This window comes from Diceros bicornis, chromosome 19 (genome assembly GCF_020826845.1).
Source record: "Diceros bicornis minor isolate mBicDic1 chromosome 19, mDicBic1.mat.cur, whole genome shotgun sequence".
Taxonomy (NCBI): domain Eukaryota; kingdom Metazoa; phylum Chordata; class Mammalia; order Perissodactyla; family Rhinocerotidae; genus Diceros; species Diceros bicornis.
The window spans coordinates 30728818-30750646 of record NC_080758.1 but is presented as its reverse complement, the minus strand read 5'-3'; the positions used below and the strand labels follow the sequence as shown (position 1 = coordinate 30750646).

The window sequence follows — 21829 nt, the reverse complement described above, 5'->3', positions numbered from 1 at the left end:
CCGCGTCCCGCCTTGTGTTCTCCCGGGTGTAAACAGTCCATTGAATTAAGCCTGAGCGGAGCCCAGCGGACCGACCCAAGTCCCCGAGGGCTGCGGGTGGAGGGGGTTGGCTTAAAAGTTGGGCGTCCCTGAGAGCGCCAAACCGGGGGCCCAACTGCCCTCCCCAAGCGCCCGAGGCGGCGGGGTAGCTCCAGTTTCGGCGCTTGGTTTTAGTCCGCGGACCGGGCCCTTACCTGGCCGGCGCCCCTCCACTTCTGGGCGGCCCGTTTCCCCCTCAGGGTCCCCGGCTGGGGATGGTCCGTTCCAGGCCTGGGCTGCCTCCCGCACCGAGCAGCGCGAGAGGCCGCGGCCCGGGCCGGGCGTGCAGCGGAGCCTGGTGCTGCTGCAGGCTCGGTGGTAGCGGCGCTCGCGGGCGAGAACCGGGCGTCCAGGCTCCCGCGGCTCTCCACGTGTTCGCGCCAGCTGAGCCCTTTACATAACCTCTTTATATAAGCCGAACCTCCCGCCGGCACTCGGGCCAGCGGGGGCTCCTGGTGGCCCATCCCCTGGGAGGCTGGTCGAGTACTGAGCCGCCCGAGTCCTGCCAAGGTCGACCGAGCAGCCGCAGCCGGGGCCCAATCACAGGCGAGAACGCCCAACCAACAAAAAATAGGCGCCAAATTCCCGCGATCCGCTGCGGCCTCCGGGTCTCCGCAGCCTCCTGCGCTCCACAACCTCCTCTCTCTCTTCGCCTGCGCTGCAAGAGGAACTGCACGCAGTAGGCGCCTAATAAATACTGATTGGTTGGTTTGATTGATTCATAGCTGATGCCTGGGAACCGCCCGAACTGGGTTGGAATCCACACCCTGCCTCCAATTAGCCCCTTGATCCTGGGCAAATCAGAGCCTGTTTCCTCTGCAGCAAAATGGGTAGACTGGGCCGTGCCTACCAGGGTTGATAGGACCAAATGAAATATAAATATAAAATTATGTAAAGTGGCTAACTGGGTGCAGGGCTGAGAGTTAGTGCTCAGTGTAAGCTCCATGTACGCATGGATTTTAGAATATTTTGTTCACTGCTTTGTACCCCAATGCCCATGTTTGTTAACTGAATCTACAGATATTTATTGAATTCCTGTAATGTGCTAGGCACTGTTCTAAGTCGCTGGGGAAGGAGCAGTGAACAAGACCATCTCTACCTTCGTTGAGGTTCTGTGCCGCTGGAGGAGACAAATATGGGTGCCCTTGGGCAAATTAATTGACTTTCTTTTGTCTTCCTTCGTCATCTGTAAGATGGGAAGAACAGTAGGAGGAGTCACTGAGGTTATACAGGTAAAGCACTTAGAACGGGATAGGGCCTTGCACACAATAAATGTTAAGTATTATTATTAAATAAACAAATACACAGGATAACTTGACAATAAGTGTGATGGAGATAAATAATAAGCTAAATAGTTCCTGGGGTTGGGACAGGCCACTTCTGATAGTGTGGTCACTGAAAGACTCTAACTTTTCTGTGTGTGTAAAATTTCAAATTTACATATAGATTGCAAGAATAGTAAAGAATTCTCATATGTTCAACCAGTATAGCAAATTGTTACATTTTGCTACATTTGCAGTATCATATTTATTCTCTGTGTGTGTACATACACATATATATTATATATAATATGTATATACTTTTTTCCTAAATCATTTTAGAGTAAGTTTCAGACATAATGCCCCTTTATTACTATATACGTCTGTGTGTATTTCCTAAGAACAAGGACATTCTCTTGCATAATCTCAATATAATTATCAAAATCAGGAATTTTCATGATATGATTCCTTTTTTTTTTTTTTTTGCGAGGAAGATTAGCCCTGAGCTAACGTCCCTGCCCATCTTCCTCTACTTTTTGTATGGGATGCTGCCACAGCATGGCTTGACAAGCAGTGCGTCGGTGCGTGCCCAGGATCGGAACCTGGGAACCCCAGGCCGCCCAAAGGGGAGTGTGTGCACTTAACTGCTGAGCCATCGGGCAGGCCCCTCTTTTTTTTTTTTTTTTTCTGGGAAAGATTGGTCCTGAGCTAACATCTGTTGCCAATCTTCCTCTCTCTTTTTTTTCCCCTCCCCAAAGCCCCGGTGCACTGTTGTATATCCTTGTTGTAAGTCGTTCTAGTTCTTCTATGTGAGCCACTGCCACAGCATGGCTACTGACAGACAGTGGTCTGTTTCCACCCCGGGAACTGGACTTGGGCAGCTGAAGGGGAGCACCTGGAACTTTAATCACTAGGCCATCAGGGCTGGCTCAATATGATTCTTTTATTTAATACACCTTCCGTATTTAAATTTTGCTAATTGTCCCCAAAATGTCCTTTATAGCTATTTCCAAGGATCCAATTTGAGATCACGTGCTGCATTTAGTTGTCTTGTCTCTTTCGTTCCTTTAATCTGGAAAGGCAGTTAGTTACTCAGCCTTTCTTTGTCTTTCATGACCTTGATGTTTTAGAAGAGCATTGGTGAGTTACTTTGTAGAAGTCCCTAACTTTGGGTTTGTCTGATATTTTCTCATGATTAGAGGCAGGTTCTGCATTTTTGGCAGGAATACCACTGAAAGAAAGTTGTGTCTTCAGTGTATCACAGTGGGAGGCACATGACATTGGTTTGACTCAATATTTGTGATGTTAACTTCGATCTTTGATTAAGGTGGTGTCTGCCAAGGTACTCCACTGAAAAGTTACTGTTTTTCCTTTTGTAACTATTAAGGTTTCTTGTGGGAAGATATTTTGAGACTATCTATTCTGTTCTTTTCACTTACTGTTTTTAGCCTTCATTGATGATTCTTGCCTGAATCAATTATTATTATAATGGTTGCAAAATGGGGACTGGAAAACTGTGTTAGTCTGCTACGGCTGCCATAATAAGGTAACAGGTTGGGTGGCTTAGCAGAAATTTATTTTCTCCCAATTCTGGAGGCTAAAAGTCCAAAATCAAAGCTTTGGCAGGTTTGGTTTCTGCTGAGACCTGTCTCCTTGGCTTGCAGAGTGCCACCTTCTGGCTGTGTTCTCACAAGACCTTTCCTCTGTGGGGGTGTCTTTTCCTTTTCCTGTAAGGACACAGTCATATTGGATTAGGGCCCCACCCTAATGGCCTCATTTTAACTTAACTCCTCTTTAAACGTCTTATCTCCAAATATGTGACATTCTAAGGTACTCAGGCTTGTGAATTCAACATATGAATTTGGTGGTAGTGGGGGACACAACTCAATCTATAACAGCTTCTTTAGAATATGACATTTGAGCTGAGACCTGAAGCCAGCCATGCTAAGACTAGTGGACAGGCATTTCAGGAAGAGGGAACAAGTACAGAAGCCATGAGACAGGAACAGGATTGATGTTAACTTAGGCCAGTTGGTGAGAGTGTAAAATGGTACATCCACTTTGGAAAAAAAAAGTCGGGCAGTTTCTCAAAAAGTTAAATATACATCTACTCTCTGTGCCAACAATTTCATGCCTAGGTCTTTACCCGAGATAAATGAAAACTTATGTTCACAAATATACTTGCATAAGAATGTATATAGTGGCTTTTTCCATGAGTCCCAAGCTGGAAACACTCCAATGTTCATCAATAATTAAATGGATAACCAAATTATGGTATTCATATACCATGAAATGCTGCTTAGGGGGAAAAAAAGGGAATGAAGTATTGATACAACAATGTGGATGAATCAAAACAATGCTGAGTGAAAGAAGCCAGGCACAAAAGAGTACATACTGGATGATTTTATATACAATTCTTAAAAATGCAAACTAATTTATAGTGACAGCACATCAACAGATGGGTGAGGAGGGAGGGATGGAATACAAAGGTACATGAGGAAACTTTTTGGGGTGATGGATATGTTAATTATCTTGAAATTATCTTGTGATAGTTTCAAGGGGGCAATATGTTAAAAACACTTTAAGTGTATACTTTAAATAGGTGCAGTTTACGTATATCAATTTTACAGCTTTACCTCAATAAAGCTGTAAAAAAAAAATGGGGGAAAGAGTACGTACTATATGATTCCACTAATATAAAGTCAAGCAATACTGAGATATGGTGGCAGAAATCATATCAGTGGTTATCTTTGGGGTGGGAATTGACTGCTGAGGGCACAAGGAAATTTTCTGGTTGATGGGAATTCTATTGTATGTAAATTATATTGCAATCAAGTTGATTTAAAAGGTGAAAAAACAAAACTCTGCAGCCATGAACACCTGTATCTTTACTTAGAGCTTCTAAGGACCAAAGGTTGCATCGTGCTCAGGCAGGGCTGGCCCTATTCCTCCAGTCGCTGGCCCCATAGGTTGAGCAAGTCCAGTGGAGTCTCTTCCGGCTAATTTCCCCACCTAAATTTTAAGAGAGACGGGAACTGAAGTTCTAGGAGAACCACAAGGAGTGTAAATTCTTCTATATGCTGTGAGAAGGGCTGGGCTACTTGAAAAATTATTGATGACTTGACCAATTTTTTTCTTTATTTTGATTTTTCTTGTTACAAAAATAACCTATTTTTATTATTATGACTAATAGCCAACTTTTGTTAAAGTTTTCTGTCAGACACAGGAATTAATGAAGAATTCTCATGCCAATCTTGTGAGGTAGTTATCATCATTAGCCCCATTTTACAGATGAAGAGACTGAGGGAGGAGGTTGCACAGCCAGGATTTGAACTGAGACCCCAGACTCTTCACACCCCCTTACCCCGCTCAGCCTTCCCCAGGGTAAGTGTTTATGTGAACGTTTATGACAAACATGTCTACCTCCATATCCCTGGAGCCTCAGACAGCACTGGCCCCATGACTAGAGCTCACTATTTAGTGACAGAAGAAGTGAAGGAAAAAGGGAGGGCAGCAGTGAGGTTTTAGGCCCCTGCCTTTGAGGGACTGACATAGAAAATGAGACATAATGGAATTCTGTGATTCCAAATAACAGTAGTCCGACAGAGGACAGTAAAGCAGTTAGAGGGATAGCAAGGGATGGGGTAGGTGCTATTTTAGAGTGGATAGTTTGGGAAAACCTCACTAAGGAGGTGACTGTTGAGCAGAGACCTGATTGAAGTAAAAAGAATCAGCCAAGTGCGTGTCTACTGGAGGAACATTCTGTTCCTACTGGAGGAACAGAGGGAAGAACAGTGCAAAAGCCCTGAGATGGGAGCGTGCGAGGAGGCCGATGTGGCTGGGGCAAAGTGCACGGGGGAAGAGTAGTGGGAAATGAGGAGAGAGAGATGTGGTACGGCCCTGGCCTGAGGCAGGGGCTTGTGGGCCATGGTGAGGACTTTGGATTTACTGAGCATTTACAATATACCAACCATGATGGTAAGCGACGTAGCTGGAGAGAGCTGAGCCTCAGATCCGTTGTTATTCTGAGGACTGCCCCAGAGCGAGAAGGCAGAATGGCGATGCTCCTTTCTATCCCCGTAGTTCTGGGGGTGAGAACATCCAAGGGGCAGCCAACCTTGGGGGTGACTCCATGGGGAAGCAGGGGGCTCCGGGCTGGGATGAAAAGGTTCGGTGGAGTGGGGGAGTGTGGAAGGGATGGAAGCTGGGAGAGGGGGCTGAGACTGGCTGAGACTGCTCTAGCGGGCTGCGTGAGGGGTTAGCAGGGAATGAGGAGGGAGGGTTGGGGGCTATGGCAGAGAATCACATGGAATGGTGGTTGTATCAGGGGGAGCTGAGGGTGGGAGGGGGTTAAGGGAAGAGAGGCTGATACATGGGTATAGGAGGAGGACTTCAGAGGGCCCTGGAGGTGCTGAAGGATGGAAGCTTGAAGTGGGTGCCTCAGTGGAGCCGGTACTCTGAGGCGGGGACACTGGGAATGGGGGGGAGAATGCTATGCAGCCAGCTTGAACTCCTGTCCCATAACCAAGCTGGATTTCCATCTCCAAGAAAAACTGGAGCTTGTCACACTGCCTCGCACCATGCAGCTCACAATAACCATGTAGGTTTGTCCCCATTTTATGAATGGGAAGATTGAGCCTGGGAAACTCACATCACAAACAAGTGGAATAGCTGGGATTTGAACCCCCGCAGCCTCAGGTTTCGGTCCTCATGCTCTTACCCTTTAAACTGGTGTTCTCAAGCTTGAATGCACATCAGCATCCCCTCAAGGGCTGGTTAAACCCCACACTGCTGGACCCCACCCCCAGCGTGGCTAATCAGTAAGTCTTGGGGAGGGCTTGGTAATTTGCATCTCTAACAAGGTCCCAGCTGATGCTGATATTGCTGGTCCAGGGACCACACTTTGAGAACCACTACATGACACTTGACTGCTGCTAGACTGAGCACAAAGCTGAGGCAATTGTTGAGGACTGAATTTCTGGCAATGAATTTGGGGACGGATTGGAGCTATTACACAGAAAACTAAGCAAATAAGACATGAAGTGATTATTAAATGCAGGAAAACAAAAACAATTTATAAGAAAAACATTGTAATCATCATAAACTACAACGCTCAGCTGGAAATAATATTACATTGTCATAATATAAAAACAGCACATTGATTTAACCAAAAATTATGATATAATTATTTTGAGAAAATTGGAGAGGGAGTGTGTGTGTAGAGAGAGAGGACAGAAAGAAAGGAAAACTAAATCCTTATCTTCCATAGCTGTAAGTTAATAGAAAAGGTCTACAATTTAAAAATCTCAAAGTGACGCCATAATCTGGTCTGAAGAGGTAAACAGAGAATTAGTTACTGCTTCATAGGGTGGAACTTGGGGGTAGAACAGGGGATTTTTGTTATAAGCCTTGTAGTAGTATATAACTCGTAGTAGTAACTAACTCTTAAACATTATGTGTCTTTATTACTTGGATTAAAATTAAAATTAAAAATAAAAGTGGATGTGGGCTTTAGCCACCACTGAAGCAGCCTGTCAGCTTGGTGGCGCCGATCAGCTTCTGGCCTTGACATTCACCTGTTGTCCTTGTATTACCTAAAAGCATCTGACAGCTACAAGTAGTAAGTACCCAAATCACACCCCGGGGACACTGCACGAGAGACATCGCACCCAGTAAGACTCAACAGAGAGGACCTCTTGTCTATTTAATGAAGGTCCAAGCCACAGAAAACAAAGATGGAAGCGGATACAGCCACCCGGTTTCCCAAACATAAGGAATTGTTCTAAGTTCAAATGTTCTTCCAATTGGCCGCTGAAAAGTTGCAGAAGTTCCAACCTTTCTTCCTCTGCCATCTGGGAATAGTATAAAAAATTCTTTGTCACGCTACGTATCTGAATATTTGCTGCAGAACATTGGTTGCTAAGTTCTTAGGAGTTGTTTATGATTTTTGGAAAGATGAAGGAACGCAATGCAGAACTAGCAGGGCAAAGTCTTTAATTCTGTGACTACTGGGACATTCAAAATAAATTAGTGGGGAATCTGGTTAAACGTACACAACCACAAGGCAACAAAGCATACTCGATCAGAGTATGAAGCATAACAGCCTTTTAGGAAGGCGATTTGCAAACCCACTGTTTATTAACATATTTAAAAATTCATACACTTTAAACCAGCAATTCCATTTCTAGGATTTATCCTGTAGAAATACTTATTCACATGTGAACAATATATGTGCAACAAGGATTTTTATTGTGGTCATTTGTAATAGTGAAACATTAGAAATACTCAAGGGCCAGAGGCAGGGGATTAGTTACATACAGCCACATATTTGAATATAATGTAGCCATCAAAAAGACGGAATCAGCTCTGTATGTACAACCACAGAACAAATACTCACAATATATTGTTACATAAAAAAGCAAGTGTAAACCGGGATCTATCTTATGACCTCATATTTTGTTTAAATATGTATACATAATTGCTAACCTTCATTGGTTGTTTCTCTGTATTTGGGGCTGTCCTAAGTGCTCTATATGCGCTAATTTGTTATTCCAATAAGCCTGTAGAGTACGTTTCATTATTATCTCCATTTTCCATAGAAACTGAGACACAGGGGCCGGCCCAGTGGTGCAAGCGGTTAAGTGCGCAGCGCTCTGCTGCGGTGGCCCAGGGTTCGCCAGTTCGGATCCCGGGCGCACACCGACGCACCGCTTGTCAAGCCATGCTGTGGCAGCGTCCCATATAAAGTGGAGGAAGACGGGCACGGATGTTAGCCCAGGGCCAGTCTTCCTCAGCAAAAAGAGGAGGATTGGCAGATGTTAGTTCAGGGCTGATCCTCCTCACAAAAAAAAAAAAACAACAAAATAACAAAAACTGAGGCACAGAGAGTTTATGTGACTTTCTCAAGGCCAAGCCACTAAGAAAGTGGTTTGGTTTCAAACCTGCGCATATCTGATTCCAAAGTTCATGTGGTCATAAACCGTTAAATGATACTCTGTACTTATGTGTTAGTTTATGCATACATAAAGGAAACATTTGAATATGTAATACTTGAGATGCCAAGATGAATTCTTTCACTCTCAACATTTTTATAAGATTTGAACTTTTTATGTACGTATTTTTGGTATTAATTTTAAGTACTTGTTTGTAGATGTGAAAAAGCAATAAAATTCAGTTAAAAAAATAATGTGCAGGGGCCAGCCCGGTGGCGCAGGCAGTTGAGTGCGCGCACTCTGCTGCGGTGGTGCAGGGTTGCCGGTTCGGATCCCGGGTGCGCACCGACGCACTGCTTGGCAAGCCAGCTGTGGCAGCGTCCCGTGTAGGGTGGAGGAAGATGGGCACGGATGTTGGCCCAGGGCCAATCTTCCTCAGCAAAAGAAGAGGAGGATTGGCAGATGTTAGCAAAGGGCTGATCTCCCCCCCCACACACAAAAATAATAATAATGTGCAGTAATGTAGACTGCACCTCATTGCTCATTTGCTCAGTGAGTACTGATTAAGCTCCTACTGTTTTCCAGATTGGGGACTGAGATGAATAAAACCCAGTTCCTGTCGTAGAGGAATTCATGGTCTACTGAAGACACAAAGAAAGAAATATCCAGTCTGTAGTCTTTTCCAGCCCTATTGCAATCTGATTTGACTTTAGATTTGGTTGGCCAATGAGAAGTGAGGTTGTGCAGTAGTTATCAACACTCGAAGTGTGGCCTCTTTCAACTAATGGGAACCAGGTGCTGTGCTGGGCTCTGAACATTATACACTGCCTTTCTTTCTCTATTATTGGTTCAGCTAATATTTACTGGGCATTAGGCCCTGTGTGTGAGTTGGGGATCCCGGGATGAATAAGACAAGTTCCTGCTGGCAAAATCTGGTATTGTAAGGAAAACTGCCATGTTTGTAAATAGTTACAGTTCTCCTGTCGGTGAAAATAATAATAACTAACATTTAAGAATGCCTTACCAGGCACTGGTTCAAACACTTTTTACATGTACTAATTTATTGAATTCTTAACCCTGTGAGATACTGTTATTATCTCTGCTTTACAGATGAGGAAACTGAGGCACAGAGAGGTTAGGCAACTTGCCCAAGATCACACACCTAAGAAGTGAAAGATCAGGGAATTCCAACCCAGGTAAGTGCTTAGAAGAACACAACCAAAGAGCCCAGCTTGTGGTAGAACAATCATAATAAAAATAGTATTAACAATCATAACAATACCTGTCACAAATAACATAGAGCTTTATGAGTTTTAAGTGTTTGCATATACTTGTTCAATATTAGGTGGTCCCAAATATAAAATGGCCCTCCCATTTTTCACGATGAGAAGATTGCAAAACAGAAAATATTTGGGGGGCCAACTTGAATATATAAATTCTTAAGGCTGTAGATGAAATAATCAAATGTCTGTGTATAATAATTTATTATTTTAGGTGTGCACATACTTTCAAGGTTATTAATATATTATTTAAATATATATTAATAAAAATATATTAATTTAGAAATATTGGGGTTTTTTCCACTCTCATATTTTACAAAACAGTTTTATTCCATCTCTTCCTGTGCATCTTTGACCTCAGTATCTTCATTATCATGGGGGATGGTTTCTGAATCACCCGACTCACTTTCTAGATCACGTAAATTTCGCTCCTGTCTAAATTGTTTGTGATCCTGCACTTTTTGAACCTTTGTATGATGCTGTCCCTGGAATATTTTATCCTCGAAGTCCCAGTTCACTCAATTTTAGGACAGTATTGTTTTTCGATTTGTCCTATTGGTTTGTGTTTGCGATCCCAACATCCTAACATTTCATGGATTGCTTTTAAAAGTCCTCTGTATAAGGCTTGCCTCTTTATAAGGGGTATGAGGTCAACCCCCAGCAGACTACATCTGTGTCAAAAATTGCTTGCCTTTTTTCAACCACTCCCTTCAGGTGACATCTATAAATTGGCCTTCCGCAAATAATACTTTGTTGTTTAAAATAAAGTAATTGAGAAAGATTTTGCAAGCCTTTGTAAGAACTTAAATATAAGGCAACTCGCAGTTTCTTCTGAGGGATATTTTTTAGGAAAAGCAGCCTGCCTTGTATCTAGGTATATACAACTTGTTAACCCCATCTGTTAAACATGGCAAGCCTGCCTGTACAAATCTGTATGGTGGGCACTGTCCTCACTTAACACGTGAATAAGTTGAGACTCAGAAGGTGACGTGACTTGCCCAAGGTACCTAGCAAGTAGCAGAGCTGAAACACGAGTCCAAGTCTGTCTGATCTTCTGGCCCCCACCTCTCCCATTACAGCACTGGAAAGTTTCTAGACCACCTTCCTAATTTAGATTGCTGGCCCTGGTAAGAATTCAGGGCTGCACTGACAGAATGCTAACGCTGATTAATTTATTATTCTTTTATTGCCTTATGCTTGTATAGCTGTGTGCAATATTTCATAAAGAGAATGGCAAAGCAATTTGCAAATATAAAACCCAGATGCTTAATTTTAATTTCTGGGTTTCTGTTTCAAAATCCGTTGTAAAACAAGGCAGGTTGTTTACAACATAAACTCCCCAGTATCTATCTGTAAAGATTCCCGGAAGCTGCTCTTAGGTCCTGAAGTGGAGTATTTGCTTACATTTGTTTTGTTCTTGAAAAGCAACCCTTTCGGGTATGAAGCGGGAAGAGTCGATGGTGCCTTCTTTGGGAGCGTGAGGTCCCTTACAGGGGTGTGCTGGAGCTGGCTCCTCCAGGCTCATGACAGCTGTTTGTGTGCATCTCTTCCCAGCTCTGCTCAGTGACTTGAAATCAGCCGTGGTGGGAGTATTTACAGCATGGAAATTGGCAAACCTTACACATCAAGGAGCCGTCTGCCCCCACGCCCCACTACTCCTCCCCCAATTGATTTAACCTCCCTGTGCCTTGTGAATAGTAAGAGTACTTCCCTTCTAGGTTATTCTGAAGATTTAGTGAAATAAAGCATGTAACGCACACAGCACTGCTTCTAAATTTGTATACTTAAATAAGTAATACCTATGCAGGGTTGAAAAAATCAAACAACCAAAAAATGTTACTGTGAAAAATAAGTTTCCTTCTCAACCTGGACCTCCACTCCAATTCCTTCCTGAAAGGCAGCCTGTTTCTCTGAATCCTTCCAGAGATGTGCTCTGCATATGTAAGCATATATACATGTATATTTTTTTAAATGGCCGCATACCGCAACAGTGTTCTGCCCCCTGCCATGTATATATATGAGAGAGAGACATACACACATACATATACCTCTCATTCTCTGTCTCTATCTATCTATCTATCTGTCTATCTATCTATCTATCTATCTATCTATGATTATTATAAACTGGCTCATATGGATCTAACTTGTTATTTTTAGGGGCTGCCCATTATTCCATTTTTGGATGCACCGTTGTTTATTTAACCAGCCCTCTGTGTGTGATATTTAGATTGTTTCCCATCTCTTGCCAGTGCAAATGATGGGCATCGAATAACCTGGCTTTTGCACATAAACGTGAGTGTATCTGTAGGCTCAATTCAGGAAGTGGAACTGTTGGAGCAAAGGGTATGGGCATTTTAAACTCTGGTTTGATTGTCAAATTGCCTTCCAGAGGTTGTGCTAATTTTGTCTCCACCCCATGGTGCAGGCAAGTGTGTAAGTCCCCAGAGCCTCAGGACATGGTCCAGCGTTTTGATCTCTGCCGTCTGATAGTCCTTGGCACCCCTGATAGGTAAATGGTCATCATTATTATAATTGATGGAGGAACCCAGGTACAGGGAGGAAGGGGACTTGCCCACCACCATCCATATCCAGGCTTCTGCACACTAGGCAAAGAACTGGTGGGTCCGGGTTGAGACTGACTCCATCAGCCCTGCCAGGAAGTGAGGAGTGACCCTCGGGCCCTGGAGTTCCGTGAACTCTGCTTTGCAGGCTCTTTATCATCCCTATTTTTCTTGAGTGGAATTTCTCAGGAACATTACGGATCAAGAGGGTGAGAAGCTCTAGTGCTCTGGAAGCTTCGGTACAGCTTGTTCCCTCTTGCTGTAACAGAATCAGCTTTCTCACATACAGACCTTGTCATCTCGCTCTTCTCTTTAAAACGTTCCATGGTCCACATTTCTCAAAGTTCCTGGACCAGCAGCACCAGGAACTTGTTGGAAATGCACATTTTGGGGACCATCGACAGACCTACTGAATGATACACTGGGGAGGTGAGGTACAGCAACCAGGCTTCGACGAACCCCTGGGCGATGCTGATGTGCGCTCTAGTTTGAGAACCTCTGACTCACAGAATGAAGTGGCCCCTTTTCACCATGTGGCCCCAACCCACCTTTCCTACTATATTCTCCCCCCTCCCACAGCTTCTAAACCCACCTAGCTACTGGCTTCTCCTCAAACCTCCTTTCACTTCTCACTTCTGTGCTTGGGGCAGAAACCTCCAGTTGTTCCCCAATTTCTTATAGAGCAATAGAAGCTCTCATTTTTAAATTGCACTTCCAAGCCTCCCTTGCAACTATGTTCTGGCCAATGGGATGTGAGCAGAAGTGAAGCATGCAACTTCTGAAGTGTGCCCTCAGAAGGAAGGAGCATGCCAACCCTTCCACTTACTCACTTCCACTGGCTGGGATGCAGACGTGATGGTTTGGACCATGCAAACAGAGGATGGCTGGGCCTCAGGTGTGGTAGAGCATCAGGAGGGAAGGGGTCTTGGTCCTCGACACTGTGGGGTCACCATAGGAACCAGAGTCCACTTAAGCCTAGATTGTGATAATAGAAAGAAATAAACCTCCATTTTATTTAGCCCACTGTTACTTGAGGTCTGTGTGAACACAATTGACTCTCTGTCTTCCCTAATACAATACTTTCGGGTATGCTGTTCCTCCACCTGCCTGGCAACGGCCTTCTCCTTCCTTTCAAGGGCAAAATCAAATGCATCTCCTCTCCCTGATCCTGGGAGAGATGATCTCTCCTTACCGGGTACTCATTTCACTTCACAGTCCTTGTCGGCCAGCACGGAGTCCAGTCACTTTCCCACTAGTGCAGGAGCTCCTTGAGGTGGGGGCCGAGCGTCGTCATCTTGGAATATTCCACACGTCTGGCTCAGTGTCTGACACAGGGCGAATACCGACAAACATTTTTCAGTGGCAATTTTAAGTCAGCATTTGCATTTTTCTATGCTCCCTGCTAAATTGTGCTTTGATGAATATCTTGGATGAGAACTGAGAGCCAATTCATAATCTGGAATGGTGGCTAGAAACTGCTTTCCTCTTCTCAGAACAGCTGTGGACGAAGTGGACTGAGACTGGCCACTAATGCGTGTTTGGGGATGACACAGGGAGTTAGGAGTACAAGGATAATAAATCAGGAGAAAAGAATTTATTATGTCTCTGCACAACCCACTAAGCCCCTTTCTCCCCAGGCTTCGTCTGAACGGTGTGGCGAGGCCTCAAGGACCAGACTTGTGAGAAATGTGACACAGCAAGACCTTTCTCGAAAGGGCACTCAGTCATTGCAGACCCATGTATCATGCCCCGGGAGCCTCCCGGTTTCTCAGAACAGTGTTTGTTCCATGGGACCAAGCTATACCAGAACACTCTGACCTTTATTCTGACTCAGAACTAAAAGTCTAAAGGTCTGAAGCAATATACTGTCAACCAGATTGGCGGCCTCTCCCTCTCTCAGGGCTAAGAAGTCATTAATATTCCATTGGTTCATCAAATATTTATTGGGCATCAGCTTTATGTCAGGCACTGTACAAGGTGCTTGGAATACAAAGATGAAAAGGATGCTCTCCCTGTCCTCACTCACTGAGTGAAGGAGCAGATGTGTGGATGAATGAGCACAAAGTGCGGGAGTTTCTCAAGTGTGGTCCTGGGACCCTTTGAGGGGATCTATTATTTTCATATTTCATACATTTCATAGTAACCCTAAGACATTGTTTTCCTCTTTCAATTTTTCTTACGTGTACAGTGGAATTTTCCAGAGGCTGCATGATGTGCAACATATTATAATGCAGAAGCAGATATGAGAATCCAGTTGTCTATGCAGCCAGACATTAAAGAGATTTGTCAACTTGTAAAACGTTGTCACTCTTCTCACTTTTTTGGACAATCTACTTATTTTTCATAAAAATGTTTTGTTTATATGAACATGTAATGGGTTTATTATTGTTTTAAAGATAGGTTAATAAATAAATTAAAAATGTCTCCATTTTAATTTCTAATATAGTAAATACCAATTGATAATAGCCCACATCAACAAAATCTCTTTGCAGTCCTCAATACTTTTTTTGAATGTTTCATCTTGAGATTATTGTAGGTTCACATGCAGTTGTAAGAAATAATAGAGGTCCTGTATACCCTTCACCCAGCTTACCCCCAATGGTAGCATCTTGTATAACTTTAGTGCATATCACAACCAGGAAATTGACATTCATACAATCCACTCATCTTATCCAGATTTCACCAGTTTTACATTCACTTGTGTGTGTGTGTGCATGTTTAATTCTATGCAACTGTATCACGTGTAGATTTGTGTGTCTACCACCACAGTCAAGACACAGAATGAGTCCATCACAAGGATCCCTCATGCTACCCTTTTGTAGCCACAGCGACCTCCTTGTCTCTCCTCTCCTAACCCCTGTTCTCCCTCTCCACAATTTTGTCATTTCAATAATGTTATATCAATGGAATAATACATTATGTAACCTTTTGAGGATGGCTTTCTCATCAGCATAATTCCCTTGAGATCCATCCAAGTTGTGTGTTTCAGCAGTGCATTCTTTTCTACAGCTCAGTGGTGTTCCATTGTATGGATGTACCACAGTTTGTTTAATTATTCTCCTGTGGAAGGACATTTGGATTGTTTCTGATTTCTGGCTATTATGAATAAAGTTTCTATCAACACTCCTGTCCAGGTTATTTTGTGAACACAAGTTTTCACTTCTTTGGAATAAATGCCCAAAGTACAATTGTTGGGTCATCTGGTAAGCACATGTTTAATTTTATAGGAAGTCACCATACCTTTTCCTGAGTGGCTGTACCATTTTCCATTCCTACCAGCAATTTATGAGTGATCTAGTTTCTCACATCCTTGCCACCATTTGGTGTCATCATTGTTTTTTATTTTAGCCATTCTGATAGTTGTACAGTGATATCTCATTGTGATTTTAATTTGCATTTCCTGATGGCTAATGATGTTGAAAATATTTTCATATGCTTATTTGCCAGCTGTATATCCTTTTCAGGGCAATGTCCGTTCATGTCTTTTGCCCATTTTCTAATTGGGTTGTTTGTTTGTTTTCACTTTTGAGTTTTGAGAGTTCTTCATCTATGCTTGATACCAATCCTTTGTCAGATATGTGGTTTGGAAATATATTCTCCCAGTGTTTTCGTCCTCTTCACAGGGTCTTTCTCAGAGCAAAATTTTTTCATTTTGAATGATCCAATTTATCTTTTTTTTTCTTTTGTGGATCATGCTTTTGGTATCAAGTCTAAGAACTCTTTATTCAGCTTAGGTCTCAAAAATTTTCTCCTATTTTTTTTCCTAAAAAAGTTTTATAGTGTTACATTTCACATCTAACCTGAATTCATTTTGAGTTAATTTTTGTGTGAGTTGTGAGGTTCATTTGCCTGTGAATGTCAGTAATTTCTAAGGGATCCTGGGACCAAGGACTGGAAGACTTCTACAATAAGGTGTATGAGGTACTCCAAGATAGGTGTGTGTAAGGTGCTATGGGAAGGTTCGCTTTGAGCCTGGCAGTTCTGGAATACTTCCCAAAGGAGACGACATTTGCGTTCTGCTTTGGAGGATGAATAGGATTTTACAAAGCAGAGGAGAAATCTTGTTTTCATTTCTCTGTCTTCCATAGCCAGTGACAGTCTCAGTGATGAGGTTAATTTTAAAAGAAGGAGGTGTGGAAAATAAAGAGAAGTCAGGCAGAACTTGGTTGAAATCCTTCTTAACTAGCTAAATTACTTACCTTCTCTAAGCCTCAGTTTTCTTATCTGTAAAATGGGGGAAATATTCTTTCTTTTCAAGGACATTGTGAGGATTGAATGAGATAAGTGTGTAAACTGGCGAGCTTGGTGCCTGGCATATGGGAGGCACTCAGTGAATTACCTTTTCTCACCCGTCATGGTTTCCTTTACCTTTTCTCCATGTTAGGACCCTTCCTTTGGTGTTCAGCCTAGATTTGATTACATTCTTTTTTCCCCATATTGCTCTAAATGACTGTGGTTCTCAAACTTTAACCCTGCATCAACTGTCACAAAGCTGATACTCTGGTGGTGGAGGGCTTCTTGAAACGGATTGCAGAACTTCTGCTTCAATGGGTCTGGGAAATTGGAGACCCGAGAATTTATGTTGTAACAAATTTCCAGGTGATGCTGATGCTGCTGGACTGGAGACCTCACCTTGAGAAGCACTGCTCTAGATATTCCCAATAATTGTCTCAATTAATTGTACAGAAGGAATCAAAATATTCACATTCTATCTGTAAATAGATTTTCCAGGAAATGGCTTCTTGTGTTTGTTTTTCAAAATTCACAGAAAACTCAATGGGGAGACTTCTGGATTTAAGATGGCCGAGTTTTGTTTTGTTTTTAATTGCAGTAAGAAACATAACATTAAAGTTACCCTCTTAATCCTCTTAACTGTATGCAGTTCAGTAGTGTTAAGTATATTAAAGGACGACTGAGTTTTGTTTCCCTCCTGTTCTCTTCTCATTAAATCCACTCCAGACAGTAAGGAGAACATGCAAACACCCTCTCCCTCTTTGATGAAACCAGGAGATATCTCTAACTCAAAACACAATAAATGAAGACCGGAACTGGGTTGGGGCGTGCCAAACGATTTGGCAGAGTGGAGGAGGGTCAACCATCCTGCCTCAGGAGGGGCATATACTGAGGAACAGCCAAGTTACCCCAGAATCCCAGAAGGCTCAGGAATTGGCTCAGGAATTGCAGGAGATGAAGGAAGAGCAGGGTGTGAAAAACAAGAGGACTGGCTGGAAGTTTTTGTCATGGGGCATTCTGACCCCATGCAGTCAGGCACTTCTCCCCTCAGAGAATACCAGGGATCTAATCTCTAGGGAATTTGAACCGGGGAGGTTGCAAATTTAGTGGCCACCATCCCAGCATAGGGGAAAAGATGTGGGCGAGGTGGGGGGCTGAACTAGACATAGGGGTTGACTAAAAAGTTGCATCCTGAATGATGACACCACCAGTCTGTTTCCAGCCAAGCTCCAGAATATTAACATCTAGGCTCATTAAGCAACATCCCCCACCCCCACCCCCCCCAGCCCCTACCCCCTCCTCCCACCCCAAGCAGTGGATTGGAGCTTCCTTTTATGAAGAAACACAACTGCCCCAGAGAAAAGACCTGCTATCATGACATTTGGGCTTCTTGTGAGAAATCTGGCTGCACACTCAGTTGCCCTACAGTGAAACACATCAATTGTCAAACCCTCTCCACGCTTGCAAAGCTGTCAGTCACATTTTACTTGTCTCACTTTGAAATAAAGATCATTAGTCACTCCAGGTAAGTTTCCAGTCTGAGCGAGAGAGACCAAAGAAAATATTGCTGCAGAGGCAATACTTTGCGGTGATGGCCACTCTGGCCTTCGCTGGGCCTGTTTGGGCATGTGCGAATGAGGGATTAATTTATGTAAAGGATTCTTAACCTGGGATCCCTGCATCCTGACAGGGGGTGCCAGTTTCTGCGTATGTGTGCATATGGGCTCAAGTATGGGGTAGAACCCATCATATTCTCCAGGGGAGGGGAGGTCTGAGATGCACTAAGTGACGACCCACTTATTGACTGGATTCCTAAGCTCTCTCCCTGGACTTGTTCCCTGAGTATAGTTTGCCTTCTCTTTTGTGTCTCCGGGACTCTGCACGCACAGGTACTTTGACCGGAGCACATTGTCAGTGGAGTTAATTCCTACTCTTCCTTCCAGACTCACCTGAAATATCGGGTTTTCCAGGAAGTCTTCCCTGATCCCCAACCTCCCCTCTGGGGTGGGAGCCCTTGGAGCTCCCCAGACCTCTGTACACCTTCCTCACCTCCTTCAGAGGGATATGTCTGCTGTCTCAACGCAAAAGCCCCTCTTCTCCCAACACCTGGCTGGAGAGCGGAGTGATAACGTCCCGGCAGCACCTGCTTGACCAGTCTCAGGATAAAGTGCTTGTTAACTGGGCTGAGAGCTGGACTGAACAGGTGCTTGGGAGTAAATCCGCCCAGGCCTTGGAGTTACACTTCAAAGCTCTGCAGAAGGCAGGGTGAGCTGACTGGAAAAAGAAAAAGGGGAAGAGAGGGCAATTATTAAACCTCTTTGCCTCTGTCCTTAGGTTACCCAATAGGGCTGGGCTTACTGAGGCTCCGCTGACTACTATGAACTTGAACTTGAACTTGGTAAAGGGAAGCCGGGGTCAAGGGAACACCTTGACCCTATGATTCAGCACCAGATGCTAGCATCTGTCAGGAGAAGGGTGTGAAGTGTCAGTCCATCCCTAACTCACATGATATGTGGAGTAGACATTATTATTATTAATAGACATTATTATTGGGGAGCCACCCTGCATCTGAATCCCTTTGCTATATTTGGAGAATTCCTCATGTTATGAATCATCCTGGGAGACAGAGACCCCTTAATTTCGGTTATGGGGTTTTTAATCTCTAATATTTCTTTTTCATTCTTTCTTAGAATTTCCATCTCTCTGCTTGCATTGTTCATCTTTTCTTGCATGTCGTCTACTTCTTCTGTTAGAGCCCTTAGCATATTAATCATAATTATTTTAAATTCTCAGTCTGATAATTCCAACATCGCTGCTATATCTATAGAGTCTGGTTCTGATGTATTCTCTGTCTCTTCAAACTGTGTTTCTGCCTTTTAGTGTGCCTTGTAATTTTTTGTTGAAAGTCAGACTGGGTAAAAGGAACTCCGGTAAAGAGGCCTTTAGTGATGTGGTGAGGTGTGGGGGAGGGGAAGCATTCTGTAGTCCTATGATTATGTCTCAGTCCTTTGGTGAGCCTGTCTCTGGGCTGTGACCTTCACAAGCAGTCCTCAGTTTTTCCTTCCCTTAGACAGGACAGGATGGCTAGGGAGAGCTAGAGTTGGGTATTTCCCTTCCCGCAGGTCAGTTAGGCTCTGATAAAACCCCAATAGGTTAGGCTCTGGTTAAATAGTTTCTCCTGAGAGCAGACCTTGTTAAGAAGAACCAAGTGCTTTGGCATATTTCAAAATACGATGTGTTTCCTCTCCCCCTGCCAGAAGGGTGAAGAGATTTTTCTCCCATATTCACTGAAATTCCAATATTCACTGTGAGAACCTGGTTAAGCTCCTAGAGGTAAAACTCACAAAAGCACGGGTGCTCCCCATGACTGGGTTCCCTTAGAGTTTTTGTCTCTAAGTCTTATCCATAGAGTCTCCAGCTATTCATCAATTACAGTTCAGGTTTTCCAACCCCGGCACTGGTTCCTGTGCAAGTTTCTGCCCCCATAAGTTGTGATTCTCTGTATCTGCCCGTCTCTCCAATTTTGGGGGCAGCAGGTTGCCCTGTGACCTCACTTCTCTGACAGACCTAAGAAGAGTTGTTGATATTTCAGTTTGTTCAGCTTTTTACTTGTTAGGAAAGAGTGACAACTTCTAAGTTCCTTACATGCCAGACTGGAAACCAGAAGTTGTTGATTTGTTTTCTACATTTTTTTCATTGTGGTAAAATATACATGACATAAAATTTATCATTTTAACCATCCTTAAATGTCTAAGTCAGTGGCATGAAGTACATTCACATTGTTGTGCAACCATCACCACCATCATCTTCAGAACTTTCTGATCATCCTAAACTGAAACTCTGTACCCATTAACAAGTAACTCCCTATTACATAGGTGCTAACTTTTGTATCATTGTTGATGCTGTCATTATTATTATGTAGTGAACAGCTGCAACTGTTCTACTAAGATGTTGGGCATCATTCTCAAGAACATGTTTGGGGTGGGGCATCATGACGTATTTTAAGAAGGGGCTGATGGGATCAAGGTGTGTGTTTCCAGGAGGAAGAGTCACTAATGGGGAAAAACTGAGGACTGAGTGTGGTGTTGATGCTCCTTCAAGTCACAGCTAAGCAAGCTGCCCTGAAAGTTTGTCCTAAATGGAAACATTTGTCAAGGTAAATGTCCTGGGTCCACATTGACTTCATTTCACCGGTTTTGTTTTATTGTTTCATCTGCTCAGGAATGGAACCTTGAAGCTCCCAGAGAGATGAATGGGAAGATTCTATGTGCTAATCTCATTTCCAAATGTAATTGGTGCCTGAATTATGAAGCTCACTGCTTCCAAAGGCTACGTTAACAGAGCCATCCATCCTGCTCTCCATCTAGGTGGGCCAGCGTGCCACTGTGATGCATGTTCATTGCTCCGGCCATGAAGTAGTGGAGTTGGTACAACCTTTCTGGAGGGCAATTTGGCAATACGTATCAAAATTTTAAATTTGCAGAACCTTCAGCCCAGCAATTTCATTTCAAGGATTTATCTCAAAGAAGTAATTGAACAAATGAGTAAGGATGTTTGTACAAAGATGTTCAATGCAGCTTTGTTTATAATTGTGAAAGATTGGAAACATTCTAAATGTCCAACAATAGGGGACGGTTTACATCAATGATGGTACATCCACACAATGGCATGCTTACTATACAACTGTTACCAAAGATGAGATAGAGCCATATGGAAGGAAAAACCCCACAGTATTCAGACATATCCTGCAGAATGTGTCTCTGGTTAGAATTTTCCCAGTAGACTGAATGTTAGTTTACAATACCCAAACTTGATAGGATACATGTGTCTCTCAATAACAATGCCTTTTTGGGCAAATATTTACATAGGACAACATTTATATTTATATCCTTAAAACTTAATAGAACATTTTAAACAAAATTACTTAGGGGAAAAAAGTTTTGCATTCTATCCTGAATAAAATGGATAGATCAAAATTACATGTAGAAGTGTTGAAAAATCAACATGTGACCCAGACCCTCCAGTACCAAGGGGTTGTGGCCGATAAGTGCAGTAGAATTCACCAGGTGAGACCTCTGGGAAAGCTTTTATAGAAGGAACAGACCCCACTTCCTTGCCTCTGTTGGCCTTTTTGCCCTTTTCTTCATGCTTCCTGCCTGGAACATTGAGGTTGCCTAGAGGTGCAGCAAACATCATGCGACTCTCAGGTTACAGAGCCTGAAGATGAAAGTCTGTGCATTCTGGCAGAGAAGAAAGAAGGAAAGAGGAGGTGTGCCCAGCACTTCTTGTTACATGAGACATATTAGCCTTTTAGTTGTTTGTGTCTCTTTTCTCGTATCTTCTGCCGTATGCTTCCAAACACAATCCTGATGCAGTTGTTTTCATTTTCCCTTTTTTCCTCTTTCTAAAACCAAATGATAAAAATATATCATGTACTCATAAATATACCCAGATAAATCAAATAAAGAGAAGATACAAAAAATCAA

At 43.2% G+C, this 21829-nt stretch overlaps 1 protein-coding gene and 1 long non-coding RNA gene across 3 annotated transcripts in view; one reads left to right on the top strand and one right to left on the bottom strand.

Moving 5' to 3' along the window:
- STK35 (serine/threonine kinase 35) overlaps positions 1-684 on the bottom strand; it is a 43803-nt gene extending 43119 nt beyond the window's left edge. For both annotated transcript variants that reach the window (XM_058563061.1, XM_058563062.1), the window contains exon 1: positions 234-684. In XM_058563061.1, coding sequence (XP_058419044.1) covers positions 234-542 — 309 coding nt within the window. In that variant the 5' untranslated portion in view covers positions 543-684. The remainder of the gene's footprint in view (positions 1-233) is intronic.
- Positions 685-4524: 3840 nt separating this feature from the next.
- LOC131418147 (uncharacterized) lies at positions 4525-15009 on the top strand. Its single transcript, XR_009222857.1, has 3 exons — positions 4525-4721; positions 9380-9465; positions 14299-15009. It is a non-coding gene; the product is annotated as an uncharacterized LOC131418147 (long non-coding RNA).
- The last annotated feature ends 6820 nt before the right edge of the window (positions 15010-21829 follow it).